This window comes from Polyodon spathula, chromosome 21 (assembly GCF_017654505.1).
Source record: "Polyodon spathula isolate WHYD16114869_AA chromosome 21, ASM1765450v1, whole genome shotgun sequence".
In the NCBI taxonomy this organism is placed as follows: domain Eukaryota; kingdom Metazoa; phylum Chordata; class Actinopteri; order Acipenseriformes; family Polyodontidae; genus Polyodon; species Polyodon spathula.
This window is the reverse complement of record NC_054554.1, coordinates 11167760-11182897: the sequence shown is the minus strand read 5'-3', so window position 1 is coordinate 11182897 and position 15138 is coordinate 11167760. Positions and strand designations below refer to the sequence as shown.

The 15138-nt window shown below is 38.9% G+C and overlaps 1 protein-coding gene across 6 annotated transcripts in view; it reads left to right on the top strand.

Moving 5' to 3' along the window:
- LOC121296120 (ankyrin repeat domain-containing protein 27-like) overlaps window positions 1-15138 on the top strand; it is a 67576-nt gene that overhangs the window by 46856 nt on the left and 5582 nt on the right. For 5 of the 6 annotated variants that reach the window (XM_041221341.1, XM_041221343.1, XM_041221340.1 and 2 more), the window contains 7 exons: window positions 651-770; window positions 1674-1718; window positions 5842-5985; window positions 8774-8971; window positions 9618-9737; window positions 9998-10171; window positions 12446-12554. In XM_041221341.1, the coding sequence (XP_041077275.1) occupies window positions 651-770; window positions 1674-1718; window positions 5842-5985; window positions 8774-8971; window positions 9618-9737; window positions 9998-10171; window positions 12446-12554 (910 nt within the window). The remainder of the gene's footprint in view (window positions 1-650; window positions 771-1673; window positions 1719-5841; window positions 5986-8773; window positions 8972-9617; window positions 9738-9997; window positions 10172-12445; window positions 12555-15138) is intronic. The other variant, XM_041221346.1, reaches the window with a different exon arrangement.

Below are 15138 nucleotides of genomic sequence, written 5' to 3'. Positions count from 1 at the left end.
GGTAAACCCCTTATCTCTGTTGGCATGTGCTGTCTTGCATTAAAAAGAATATTCAAATCCATTTTCTCATTTTTTTTACTGGTGTGAACAGCCATGGTTGTCTTGTTCTTTTCATAATATCTGTGCTGTCGGTTACATGGTCAGATTGCAGCTGGATCATTGGACAGAAATATTTATTGTAGATATCAGAAGCAACTAATGTAGTGCTAATACATTTTAATAAAATTGGTTAAGACTCCTTAAAAGACATAAAAGTTTGACACGTACAGATGGGGGTTCAGTGGCACTGAAACCCCAGTCGTTTGAATTGCAGGGCGAGTCGCACGAGTGTGGTTCGAATCCCACTTTCCAAAATGCCGGTCTTGGCTAGCCTATTAGAATGGGGCTAGTTTGGCCTACAGGTCTTTGTGATTACCCAGGCTGGACCTTGTCTCCAATGCTCAGTAGCTTGGTATAATCTGTTGATTTAAATTTAGCAAGTGAAAAGAGAATTGGCTTGACTGAATCTTCATGATCCGTAGATGGGTTGCAGCAGTGAGTTGACTTTCAAAATAGTAAGAAATAATGGGCACAATTGGTTAAAAATGAATAATAATAAATGTGTCACATACAGCAGTAATTGATGATCATTATTTTTTGCTTCCTGGCAGTCTCCTGGAAGATCTCCTCAGCCCTCCACAGATACATGCAGCCGGAGGTCATCCGTGTCAAGCGTGTCCTCGCTGTCCACAGACATCAAGCATGAGAATGAGAAAGGAAAACACAAGGAGGTAACCAGTTACCTGTCGGCTGCTCTGTGTGAACCAGTGGAATTGAGCTACTACTGTTTCATCCCTTTGCTGTTTTCTAATAGTTCTGTGAGGTTGCTGTGTAGCAATTGAGAACTGAAGCTTTGACCACCTGTGAGTCAGACTGTGGCCTTTACCTTCCACACAGACACCGTTTCTGAGCACTCTGTGGTTTTCCCCCCTGTAATGTTTGATGAGCTGCAGCCTCTAAGCACTTAATTATTTATAAACTAGTTTTTTTTTAAATTGACAGAAAAAAATGAAATTTGTCAAAAACATGACAAAGGGAAAACCAATGTGATTGCATGCTCTATAATAGGTTTGATATGCCTATAAAAAGTTACTTTACTAAATGGTGGCTTTATAAGCTCTACAATTTGCTGTTCTGTTGTGTTTTAGGTGCCCATGAAATATACCAGTTTCCCACTATATGTTTAACACTACACTACAGAAATGCAGTGCTGATTTGTTTCCAGGGATGTAAATAAGACTCCCCTTGCATAGCGGTTTTCAGTCTATACACTGTGGCTAATCAAGCTTGTAGTAAAACCTGGAGTGGGTGAAACTGCGGTGCAATAGGAGTCTTATTTCCATCCCTGAGCCACACTGTGAAAATAAACACTTTAAGAGATGTGTTTTATAAACATGCTTGAAAAGTCAGAAGCCACACACACACACATGTTTTGTAAAGCTCTGTCTTTAGCAGCTGATCCAGTGGAGTTCTGCTATAAAACACTACAGCAGTAATTCCTTAATGACTCTACTTGGATGATTCAGTTGTCGCTAATCCTGGAGAAAGAGATTATCAAGTCAATAAAGGGCACCGGACGAGGGTCGTGTTGCATTTTAATTCCAGTTTTACAGAAGCCTTTGTATTTTCCTCAGGTGGAGAAACTGCTGAGGGCTATTGCTGACGGAGATGTGGAGATGGTAAGAAAGATCTGCTCATTTATTAACAAAAGCCAAGGATCACTGATCTAAACAGTGGTGGAAGAAAATAATTCAACAGCCAAGTTTACCATAGTAAAAACATAGCAAAGTGTAAAAAAGCACAATTTAAAATATGACCTTTTGCTCAGTAAGTATCTTGGTATCCCTTAATTGATAATCAAGTTATAATGCTTTCAAATTATCAATCTGTTCTACAGGTGAAGTGAGACACCCAGTATTTGCATGTTATTGCCATTGCAGAAAAACTAGGTGGGACATTAGTTTTCAATTTTACCTAAAATGGATTCCTTCCAAAGGTCTTGTATCGGTCACCATCCCACATTTTCAGTTGTGCAGGTGAAATAAAATCAAACCATATATGTGAATCGCCCACCGGGCCAGGCAAAAACAGCTGTGCACTCATCAGCAGATCCCCAGCTTCATCTGACTTACTCACAAGTGACATGCACAGATTATTCTGGACACGCATACTAACCTGTAAAGGCTAGTTCCTTGTTTATTCTCTTCAATTTGGAAAGACATGTGAGGATCGTAACCCCTTTTCTATTTTTCCAGTGCCTCCTTGTTAATGATGTATAACTTACTTACCTAATTGACCAGCCTAATATAAAAATAGCCTGGCTTCCTCCCTTCTATGTGTTGAATTTAGCATCACCCCCCCTTCTCCACCCCTGTGGCCACCCCACTTGGCTTACCTAACATGGGGAGGGAGGTCCAAATAGTCAGGCACTCATCCCTCAGCTAAGTGGGTTTGTGCTAAAAATATCACTGTATAATAACATATGCAGATTCTTACCAATAAAATCCATTCCCTTCACTGTGGTTGTTTTGTGTTGTGTCTGATTTTAGTTTTAGTGTGATCACTGCCTACTGCATGCCTTGGGGAGGGCTGTATTTTTGATACATTTTTACTTTTGGTTTCCTACACAATTTGAAATGCCAAAATTCCTTTGCAACCAGAGTTGAACTATGTACAGCGAGTTTTCTTCCAGAACCCACTGGGCCAATGCAGAGCCTCTAGTCAATATCAGCAACTTGGCGTTAACAGCATTCAAACCACTCTTGCGTGACTCGTCCTCCAGTCCCTACAGTAGTGCTTTTTCTAAGGAAGCCACTGGGAACTATGGAAAATATTTGTAGAAACAGACATTAAAACAAAGGGGAGTTTATGATACTGAGGTTCAATTGTTCAAGGCAAATTAGACCAAAAAATGCAAGGTTAACAAGTGTTGATTCTCACCTGTTTTTTGTTCAAGTTAACACAATGTTTACTTCTAAAAACATATAGTTCTATTTGTTGTTGTTGTTATTATTTATTTGTTTCCAAATCGTGCCTATGCTAGTTGCTTCTAAGCTAATCTTCGTAGTTGTCAATGAGTCTTTTTTTTTTTACCTGCTGGAATTCTGTATTTACCCTGTTGTGTGTAATCAGATTCTGTATGTTGACTGTTGAGGTGGCATATCTTATCCTGTCAGTGTAGCAGACGATTGTGATTCAGATACTAAAATATATTATGTTCGCCTTTATTTTAGAGGATCTTATTTTTACATTGAACAGTGGCAGTCACAGTTTAGGCCACATATAGGGAAGTTATATGCTTTCAACGCTAAACTGAGATAATCTAAAAAGAGCCATGACATCTGCTTTGCCGAGCTTAGCAATAATCCTATCACACCTCGATCCAAAAGAGACGAGAAGTTGAGGACAGTGTGGAGTCTGACTGGACTGGAAGGAACATGTAATCAGGTTATTGTTCGTAAGGCTGTGGTCACCTGATCAGGTCTACACAGGGTGATACAATCAAAGTGAGATTGAAATTAATACATAAATGACTTATCAACTTGTTTTTCAAACATGTCAACACATCCTGAAGACATCTTGAAGCTTATGAACTCAGCATTCTGTGGTCTTGAATAGATCTCTCAAACACATCCTCTCTATAAACAGCTGGTACACCACAGTTTAACCATTAACCTGAAATAAGAAAAACCACAAGTCACTGGTACCAGGAACTGGACTTAAGAACCATTGATTTTACAATATTGATAAGTAGACCGAGGTTAAAGTGGAAACCATTAAAGTAAGTAAGGGGCTGTGCATCTTCTTGGTGCCAGCACTCTTGTAAACCAGCCACAAGACTCTGCAGGGCAGAAGGGTTTCAACCTTGATCTCTTTAAGACAGACCCCTGTCAAGTACAGTAGGACCTCCAGATTGTAGAGAAGTAATCGGGTGCAGGCTGGAATTGTGCTATTGTGCTGTAGAACGTGCTAGGGACTTGATTAAATCTTTGTCTTTAAAGTGCTTTACAGGAAAGTCCAAAAGGTTTCCCTCTCCTGTCCCCACAACAGTAGCAGGCAAAGCGTAAGGATTTCCATAATCTCAGACAATCCTTGCTAAAAGGATTGCGGGGGGGTTTGGGAAGTAGAGAGGGAGGAGTGTGCTCTAATTGGACTGCGGGAAGTCATTTATAATTTACCGTATTGTCATTCATTGTAGCGGCTTGGCTGGGCATTGGACAGCAGGACCTCCTTTTTAATTGGACTTAAATGAAAGAAGCTTGGCAGCTGGGTGGCTGCTTGTGTGTTTTAGGTGACAGTGTTGCTGTAGGAAGAGCTTTATCAATACATTAAAGGTGAAGATCCGGGAAGTTTTGAAGTGAGAGGATGGGGAGCGGTGAGGGGCAGCTCAGCTGGGGCTGCCGGTTCAGGTGCTGAGTCTTTGGTCCATCTCCAGAGGGGGCTGCAGTCTCACACTTTCTCACTTAGACTGGGCACCAAGAAAAAAGATTTGAACTCCAAAACATGCCCTGTTTGCTCAGTGATTACAGTAGAAATGCATATATTTTAGAAAACAGCATTGATGTCTGTGCCATAATGCAAGTAAAATACAGCACAATTGCCGCTTGAGAGAGCCACAGGACTCAAGGTTAGGGGGTCATCTGGTCAAGATTGAGGAGGCACTTGGTTAAAGAAACGAAATGCATTAAAACATATACTGTGGAATTTACAGTTACCATTGTCTTACAGACGGCACCATTGTAGCACCTGCGCTGTGCTTTGCATGAACATCTTCCATTTAACAGCTTTGCTTGAAAATCAATGAAACGAAGTACCTGACTGTAATTGTACAAAATTATACCCAAATAGGGTCATGTGGTCGTGTCATGCATGACCTACTAATTTAACTAAATTGACTTCAGAATCAATTAAACAAGTAATGTAGTGTCTAGCTAAACTGCCTCAAGTCAGAATCTGAGGTTTTACTCGCAGAACACAAAGGCATATGTATAGCAACATATGAGCAAGAAAGTTAATCAAAACTGGTGTTATGAAATGTTCTGTGCCATAATCAAAAATTCAAAAGATTACGAGAACATCCACTTCAATGATTTATTTAATCGTTGATCCTCTTCATTACTATATTTTGGTAGTGTCAGTATTAAGCTGTTTTTCTTAGTTGTGTGCTGTTTAAAATAATTGTAGCAAACAAAATAATTTAATAACTTTTACCAGATTCGTACTGCTATTAGCTAAATGGGTCTGAAACATGCAGTTTTGAAAGAAACACCTTATAACATTTATTTTCATTTAAACATACAATCTGGTGCTACATCAAAGACATATCTTGGTTTCTATGCCTTATTCTCAGGTTATCTGATTGCATTTACACTTCCTGGTCGATTCACTTCAGCAGTGTCTTCTGGGTTAAAGAGTGCTATTGGCTGAAAGCTTGTCAATCAGTAGGGGAAGCAGCTAGTTGGTTACAAATGGAAAGAACCGGTGAAGAGATGAGGACCCTTTAGATGAAATGGCCAAGCAAGTGATATATGGTACCAACTGTAGTACCATATATTATATTATTTTCAATTACATTTTGACTATATGTGTTTCTTTCAAAACTAGACATTTGAGACTTATATAATGAATGGAAGTACACAGCCTGTAGGAGTTATGGAATTATATTGTTAGCTACAATCCCTTTAGAGGTCTCCAGTGGGTCATCTAAGTGTGTCTGTGTATACTGCAGCCATGAGGAGACTAATTGATCATTTCAGACTGGGTATTAATAGGGTTAACATTTGTATGTATTTTTACCTGCAGGTGCGTTACCTATTAGAATGGCTGGATCATTATCCTGAAGAGGCGGCAGAGGTGGTAGAGGACGTGGAGGATGCCGACCCGGGGCTAAAGTCCAAGTTTTGTCACCCGTTGTGTCAGTGCCCAGAATGTGAACCCGCACAGAAGGTGGGTGTTTATTTTAGATTCTCTTTCAACTATAGTGCAAGAGTACTATGCATAACAGTAGATACACAAAAAGCATACACATTTTTGATTTATTATTTTATTATTACTGTATTGGTCATTTCAACTTTGCTGTTTGTGGAACGACTGTAAGTCTGACGGATACTATCTCCCATTGAACGATGCCATATTTATTCAACAGCATATTTTTTTAAGCAGTTTTTTTTTTTTATAAAAAAAAAAAAAAACAAAAAAATTATTCTGCTGTTTACAAAACTGATGCTTTAGTTTGACAGTCTTCATTTGTGCAAAACTTGCATGTAAACAACCCACTTACCACACTTTTTTTTTAACACTTACATGGTTTATAAAAGTCACTATTTTAGACTGCATCAAGCCTTTTTCAGGTTAAACAAATCGACCCAATACATCAAAATAAGCCATTTGTTTTTATCCATTAGAATGTCTTCCGTTGTCCTTTGATTATCAGTATGTGCCTCACTCGAGAAAACATTTGCGATGTTTTACAGACTTGCTTTCTTATTTTCAGATGCATGCATGCAGATCTGTATCTTTTGCTCTGGTGTAAATGTAGGGTCGACTCGCCATGTTGTACTTTTTATTTTGCTTTGGGTCAAAGGTTAACTGCATAACTTTGTTGTTTTAATTGGCCATGATTAACTGGTGCTACAGTGAGGGAAAAAAATGCTTATATTTAAAACTTTTTTGGCGGACAGTGGGGTGGCAATATAGTCCATTTGGAAAAATTAGCTAAATTCAAAGTTTTTAATTCTGCTTTTTACAAAGTGAAATGTTTATTTGTTTCTACTAAGTGAGGACACGTTTTAAACGATGTGTTTGACAAACTGTGAATGGTGTAAAACAAGCTTACCACAAAGATTTTTTGATGAACATAGGCAAAGTGTGAAAGAATGTGAAACTGGACAAATACTGTGGTTTATAAAAGTCACTGACAGTACTGTGCAAAAGTTTTCAGGCAGGGTGTCAAAAAAATTTGTTTTTATCCAGAAATGACTTTCAAAAATAGACATGTTAATAGATTATATTTATCAATTAACTCCAAATGCAAAGTGAGTGAACAGAAGAAAAATCTACATCAAATCAATATTTGGTGTGACCACCCTTTGCCTTCAAAACAGCATCAATTCTTCTAGGTACACTTGCACACAGTTTTTGAAGGAACTCTGCAGGTAGGAGAACTTGGAGAATCTTGGAGAACTAACCACAGTTCTTCTGTGGATTTAGGCAGCCTCAGTTGCTTCTCTCTCTTCATGTAATCCCAGACAGACTCGATGTTGTTGAGATCAGGGCTCTGTGGGGGCCATACCATCACTTCCAGGACTCCTTGTTCTTCTTTACGCTGAAGATAGTTCTTAATGACTTTTGCTGTATGTTTGGGGTCATTGTCATGCTGCAGAATAAATTTGGGGCCAATCAGATGCCTCCCTGATGGTATTGCATGATGGATAAGTATCTGCCTGTACTTCTCAGCATTGAGGAGACCATTAATTCTGACCAAATCCCCAACTCCATTTGCAGAAATGCAGCCCCAAACTTGCAAGGAACCTCCACCATGCTTCACTTTGCCTGCAGACACTCATACATGTACCACTCTCCAGCCCTTCGGATGCCTTCTTACAGCCTTTCAAATTTTGATCATCAGTTCACCTGCTGCCATTTTTCTGCACCCCAGTTCCTGTGTTTTCATGCATAGTTGAGTTGGCCTTGTTTCCACGTCGGAGGTATGGCTTTTTGGCCGCAAGTCTTCCATGAAGGCAACTTCTGACCAGACTTCTCCGGACAGTAGATGGGTTACCAGGGTTGCTGAGCTGATGGCATTGCTGGACATCTTCCGATTGCGAAGGGAAGTAAGCATGATGTGTCTTTCATCTGCTGCAGTAAGTTTTATCATCAGTTATGGCTTTACTGTTAATAGACAGGATATTCGTGCGATAAACAAGACTCTGCTTTGTAATCTGTACACCCCAGGGGACTCTGTAAAAGCATCGATGACTCTGGAACAGTGCATAAATAGTTGATGAACGTATGTCGCCGACTCGAGCTTGTCTTCCAACATATGCCACGCTGACCCAATGTTCCGACAGAACAGACTTGCTTTCATGAAAGGTAATGAGCAAATGAAAATCAGTTGTGGACAACCATAACCACGGTAACAACTGCACTCAAACTGTACCACCATTTGTTCCCAGAGACAGTAGCTTTATATCTGAGTTGGCTTCGGCGTTATAAAGAAAATTTATAACCACCACATGTCAATCCAGATTTTAACTACTACAAAACTCTGATGCAGTATAACTACTTTGTGTCTTGTTGCTGTGCTCAGTGGTGTATGACTTTTGACAGTAAACTGTCAGCAACCTCACCTAGCTGAGTTTGGTTGGTCCTCCTACACAGGTGATGGTGTCAACCCATCATTAAGGCCTACAAAATCCCTGAGTGCAAGTGCTAGAAGAATTGGTGAAGGCAAAGGGCGGACAACTGTGCATTTAGTTAATTGATAAATATAAACTATTAGCATGTCTATTTTTGAAAGCATTCCTACTTTACAGCATTTTTTCACAGCTGCCTAAAACTTTTGCACAGTACTGTATATAATTAGATTGTGTGGTGGAGAAAATATATGGTGTTAGCTATAATTTTCGATTAACTAGATCATATAAAACTATGACTGTTAACATAGGATACCTGTCATGTTAATAATCGTTGATGCCACTGTAGTCTAAGTTCCTGTCCTCCCCTGTTTGTCCAGAAGCTGGCCAGTGTGCGGGTGAGCGGTCTGGGAGTGAACATCAGTAACCAGGACGGTTTCACTCCGCTGCATGTGGCGGCTCTTCACGGACACGCTCCCTTGGTCTCCTTGCTCATTGGGAACGGAGCCAACATCAACGCTCAGAACGCTCAGAATGCCACACCACTGCACCTGGCCTGCCAGAACAGCCACCTGCAAGTGGGTGAATTCCCAGCAGTACAGCCTGGAAAACACAGACCGCCATACCTCCGTACTCACACAGCTGCTGATGAGGGCCTTGCAAAATGTTTGCATTCTGAAAGATGCATAAACCCTTCTTAAAGTTATCAAGCCTTAAGACATAGCTTGGATGGATTTAGAAGCCTGCAAATGTTTACATCTCTTTTGTAACAGGCGCAAATCCATGGAGCTTTAAAATGTTTTAAAAAAGCCATTTAGGGTTCGTGTCTGGCCTGCAAATTATTTTGGGTTTTTCATAGCCTCACTAAATTTGACTCGCATTAATAAATTGTTTTAATAATATTATGTTTTAATAATATTCTAAACAATATTTAAAGGCTTGGTAAAGAACAAACCCCATGCACACTCTTCTAACAGTCTGTGGTGTTTTACTTATTAAACAAAGCTATTTAATTTTAACTGCATTGTTTTACGTAGGCTAGTCAATCTTAACAATCAGGTGTGCTCCATTTAGATAAATGCATGTTTCATGAAGTTATATTGTGTATATTTTGTATTGTTGCAACCTTGGTGCAGAACTAGCCCCATGCCAGGGCTGATCCTATTACAAAGTATTTCTCATACAACTATTCCAATAAATAATCACAGGTTTGTTTTTCAATAGGTGGTGACATCCTTACTTGAATGCAATGCTAAATTAAACAAGAAGGACCACTTTGGAAATACACCCTTAATTCATGCGTGCCTGAGGGGACACCTGGAGACAGCCAAGGTGTTGCTGGAGGTAGTGTTCTTCCTTTGTTTTTGACACCATTAGAGCTTCACCTTTTACAGCTTCATATCTGAACATCCCCTAAAATTCAGTCTATATGCCCAAAGTCTGAGCATGTCCCTTCTTTGCCACATTAGGAGTGCTCTCTCATTAGAAAACTTCTATTTAGGGGATCTGAGAGCTGTGCAGTATCTAAATGAAGTGCATTGAGATTATTCTCCAATGGTTTTGGATCTCGTTCTCTCTGTTTGATTGGGCTGTGTTCTCCTCAGAGTGGAGCGTCGCTGAATGTTGCCAACAATCAGGGGAGCACAGCTCTGCACGAGGCAGTGAAGGGAAGCCACCGCCCCCTGGTGGAGCTGCTGCTGCAGTGCGGGGCGTCGCCGCACGTGAGGAACAAGTGGCTGCGGACTCCACTAGACTGTGCCGAGCAGATGTGTGGCAGGGTAAGCCTTTAACACTCTACAATCCATTCATCTGCCTTTTTTTTTTTTTTTTTTTTTTTTCATTTCTAAATAAGAAAAGCTTTTTGGCATGGTACTTGCCTTCATGAAACACATCCTCCTAACACCTCATTTATTTATTTCTAAATTGAGTCCTTAATACCATTTCTAAAGATGCCCTTTTCTTTACTAACTTGATTTTATTCTCCCTTGCCAAGATGAAATCAGATCCTGGAGATATACAGTGGTGTGTGTGCCTCTGTACATCCGTCCATTTGAATATCACACACTATTGCTTCTCAAATTGTGATTAAACAATTAATAGCTTATTCTGTTCTGCTTTGTTAAACTATATGTCACGATCGTCACATTTTTAATTAACAGCTGTGGCTAGGGATGTATGTTACTTGTTTAATTTGTTTCAAAACCTCAAAACTGTTATAGACCAGGAAGGAAAAACAAAGTTTCTTCTACTCTTAACACTTTACAAGACTTTATTAAAAATGTCTTTTAAGCATAGCTGATCATGTGGGCTCTGTCCTGCTTCTTCACACCCAGGGTTTTGATGAATAACATCCAGCATCTCTCATTCCCAGGGTTTCTTGACAGTATTTAGCAGGAGAGCAGTTGAGGTAAAGTCGTGGTTCTTTGAGGTTCTTCCCTGTGATCAAATGGGTGTGATCCTTCTTAAAGACATACCTGTGCATGCAGACTTTTTCAGATCCTGGCAGGAATAATCACTCGCTTGAAATCTCCAAATTCTAGCCTTCTGTTGTTAATCACAATTTGTTGTTTGCTCTGTTGTGCGGGGAATACTGAACTGTATTTCTGCAGTCACCCACTTTTTGTGTTTTATAATTATTTGGTGTCTGATTCTTCTGTACTTTAGCAATTATGTTATTAGAAAGCAGATCTTGTTGACAGTTCAGTTTGTTTGCATTCCCTAAAGTATAGATGCTATACTATGTGAAGAACAGGTGGCTGTTGCTTCAGCCATTAAAGGAATAAAGTTCTTCACATCTTGTATCCAGATTAAAGGCAGGACTAATGTATTAGAAGGCTTTATAATCCTAATTAAGTCAGGACACAGAAAACACTGCTTTACTTAGTTTTTGTAACCTCATACTACAGATGTAGGCTAATCCATTCGACCTGTACTCACCTGTGTGTGTGTGTGTGTGTTTGGTGACTTCTTTATAGAACTAACTTGTTAAGGTGTAACTAAAATTCAGGTGGCAGCAATAGGACTCATCAGTCCTGTGCTATGTCTTCTCAGAAGTGCTCAGATTTTATTATAGGAGTTAATCAACCAGTAATTGGTGTCACACAAGTCTGTAGGCTTTTATTTAAATGAACCAGCATGGAGAAGGTTTAGCATGGGCTTGATTGCAAGAGAAGTGAGTCTCTTAATGTTCAGTTTGCTGCTTTGCTTTTCTCTTGAGCTCCTTTATAATGTCTAATAGGAATTGTGCACAGGGAGGGTAGGGGAGCTGTCACAATGAAGCGACTTGGGGGGGCTTTCTTTTCTTTCCATGAAGCTGTCAGGGCATGCTTACAGTTTTGTTGTAAAAATTATATCACAGATCTGAATTTTAACTTTTTTTTTTTTTTTTGGTATATAAAACTGTGTAGATAGTATTGGACTGAACATTTCTGGCAGCTTTAGGCAGGGTTTTGCTTTCACGACCTGAGCAACGTCCTTCCTTTCTAAAACTGCACACAGGAACCATTTGGACTGCACGTATAGAGCAGGCTCCTGTGTTCAATGGGTAATGACTGGAGGTCCACGATGGCTGCAGAATTGACTGGAAAGTGATACTTTGTAATACTTCATATAGAGTTGTACATAGTACAATGTGCAGTGTGCAGTTCTAGTGGTAAATGTGTAAATATAGCAGCTGTTCTACAGTCCTGAATACAACTTCCATCTCAGTTGAATTAGACACTTTAAACCTGGATATCCAAAGTGTTGCATTCATTAAATAACCAAGCAGCATCCCCTGGTATCCTCAGGATTAATGACACTTCCCAGCGCCTTGGGGTTTATATGTTTGAATATGCCCTCGGTAACCAGGAAACTGCTTGATCATTACATGTGTTAATTACAAAGCTAATTTTAATTAAATGTATGTATTTCTTTTTTAAATTAAAATTGCATTGTTTTGTTATTTTGTTTTATGGTGTTACATTTACAGTATACAGTTAGAAATAGTGTATTGATAGATTTTGACACTTTTCTGTATTGCTTTTCTCATTGTTGCTTTGTATCCCCTGTAGAACACTGAGATTGTGAGGATTCTGCAGAATGCCCCGGGGTGCACAGGAGTTGATGGCACACTGCCACTCAAAACACCTGCAAAAGAAATGTCTGGGGAAGTACGGAAATGTAAGTGATGCCAGTTTATAATGTATTTAACCTATTGAGACAGAAGCCTAATTTTCAAGAAGCGGTTCTTTTTACTTTATTGACCACAGGACTTATCAGGTTAAGTATGGATAATGTAGTGTGTAATGTAATTTTGGATCGTGAACAATCTGGCTGTTTTTTCCAAGGGTTGTGTGTCAATTCTTTGTGTTTACACAGCGTGGCATTGTGCACAAGTAAAAACTACAATCTAAAAAGGAGTCTGTATTGGGAAATGTTGTTCTCTCCTACAGTAACTATGTCTGTATTGTTTTTATTTCTTGTTAATCCGTAGTATTCAGGGAATGGCATTATGCAAAAACAACACACTTTAAAACAATTTAACAGGGGTTATTGTTATTCTTTTTGTTTTGTTTAAAACAGCAGCTAAACAAATTGACATTAAATATATAAAAACCTTTAAAAAATACATTTAAAATCTCTTCCTTGGAGCTGCTTGACAAACTTTAAGTGACTGTTGGTAACCAAATAATTCCATAACTTGCATGTTGTTTACTTCTATTCATTACATAATTCTGAAATGTCCAATTTTGAATGAAACATGTATTAAAAAATATGATACATGGTACTATTTATATATATATATATATATAGAGAGAGAGAGAGAGAGAGAGAGAGAGAGAGAGAGAGAGAGAGAGAGAGAGAGAGACAGAGACAGACAGACAGACAGACAGACTATAATTAGTGTTCCGCGTTTTTGGTTTTTATCTTTTAAAAAAAAATCTGGGAATTTTTAAGTTTATTTTACATATATTAAAATAAGGATAAAATCGGTAGAAAATAGTTTTCAATTGAAACATCAGTAAAAATCGGGGCACAAAATCTCAGAAAAAAAAAAAAAAAACATGTGGAATATGGTGAGGAGCAGTTCTGGTTTCTGATTAGGTTTAATGCCCCTGGCATGTATGATGAAGCAGTATCTGTGACATCAGCACAAAACAAGCCAGGTTTATTCAGCTTCAAATCATAAAAGAAAATAGACAACTAAAGCATCATCATTTTCTGTCAAATATTTACAGTTAAGATTGTTGGCGTTAGGCAGTGTTTTACTACAGACAGTCCTGTCGCACAAAGTACTGTACCTCAGTGCAGCAGTATTTGCAGCGCTATACATCCTCTGCCTCATCTAACCCACTTCTGCTATTTTTTCTTTTTGCATGCTTTGAAACATTTGTTTTCTTTTGAATATTCATAAACTGATTTACGTTTACACTCCATTCCTCATCCACTAAAAATATAATATTTTCGTGTCAGTATTTCAATTTAATTTTTGATCAAGCTATTACTGTGCCCAGCAATTGCCACAATAATCTGACTTTGATTGGCCAATATAATCAGGTGATATTAATGTGTTTGTGAAGAGACAGAGAACCACATTTGAATGTTATTTGATCCTCTGACGTCTAAACGCCTGCTGTATCCACCTAGGATGAAGAGTAGGGCTGTGTATTACAATGTCGGAATCAAAATAAAAAAGCATTTTAATCAAAATATTATGCATTTCCTAGAAAATAGTACCAGGAAAATATTGAATCAAATCAGTAAAACCAACGTACAGTAAGAAAAAAAAAATCTGTAATTTTTTGGTAAAATTCTAAATAAACCGGAAAGGCGGAATGCTAACTATGATATGTGGTACTATGATACAGTGCACTCTGTTTATAAGAATCACAGCCGTCCCGGATGATTTGATTCTTATAAGTGGGCTGATATGATTACTGTGTTTGTGAATGAAAGCTTTGTTCCCTGCAGTGTAATGGGCTGACCACTAGGTGTCATGAGTTCCTGTATGTATGCACAGGGACCACACAAAGTATTGTTTAGTGCTCCAACTGAAAACTAGGTTCATTTTGTTTGTTTGTTTTATTATCGGTTGTTTCCCCACCGCACTGTAAGAAATAAAACCAACACCTGTTTTAAACTGTAAATCAAGACTCTAGCCTGATCATTTACACTGCCCTCGGTCATGCCACATTACAATTAGCAAAAGCGCCTCTGCGCGTCAGCAGTTTAAATACAGTATGTGTCAATGACAAATGTCAATAGTGCTCAGTCACGGAGGACAATACATCAAAACAAGTCATTGTAGGTAAGCAACTTGTTATATGATCACAATTATGTTTACTCAAGGCTGCAGAATCCTATTTTACTACAGTATGCTTGAGAAGCAATTACCTTGTGAGGGTGCCTAGTTTAAATGCCCTGTGGTGTTACGTGTAATGGCCTTTTGTATTAAAATGACATTACAGTACAGTATTTTACTGTCAGGACTACCACTGCATCTAAGCATCTGTGGCTTACTTATTTTCTGTTGCAGTGCAAATATCACATTTTTTCATTAAGCGAAGATGCAAAGTTCTGCAATACCTTCCCCCCCCCCCTCCTCCTCCATCTCCTCCTGACTGCGCCACAATCCCACTCCCTCTATATGCATATCACACAGTAGCACTGCTGTACTCGGTATTCACTTTATTGAAACACATTTTCACTAACTGAGAACACAACAAACATACCTGCACAATGCAGTGGCGCAGTCGCCATTTCA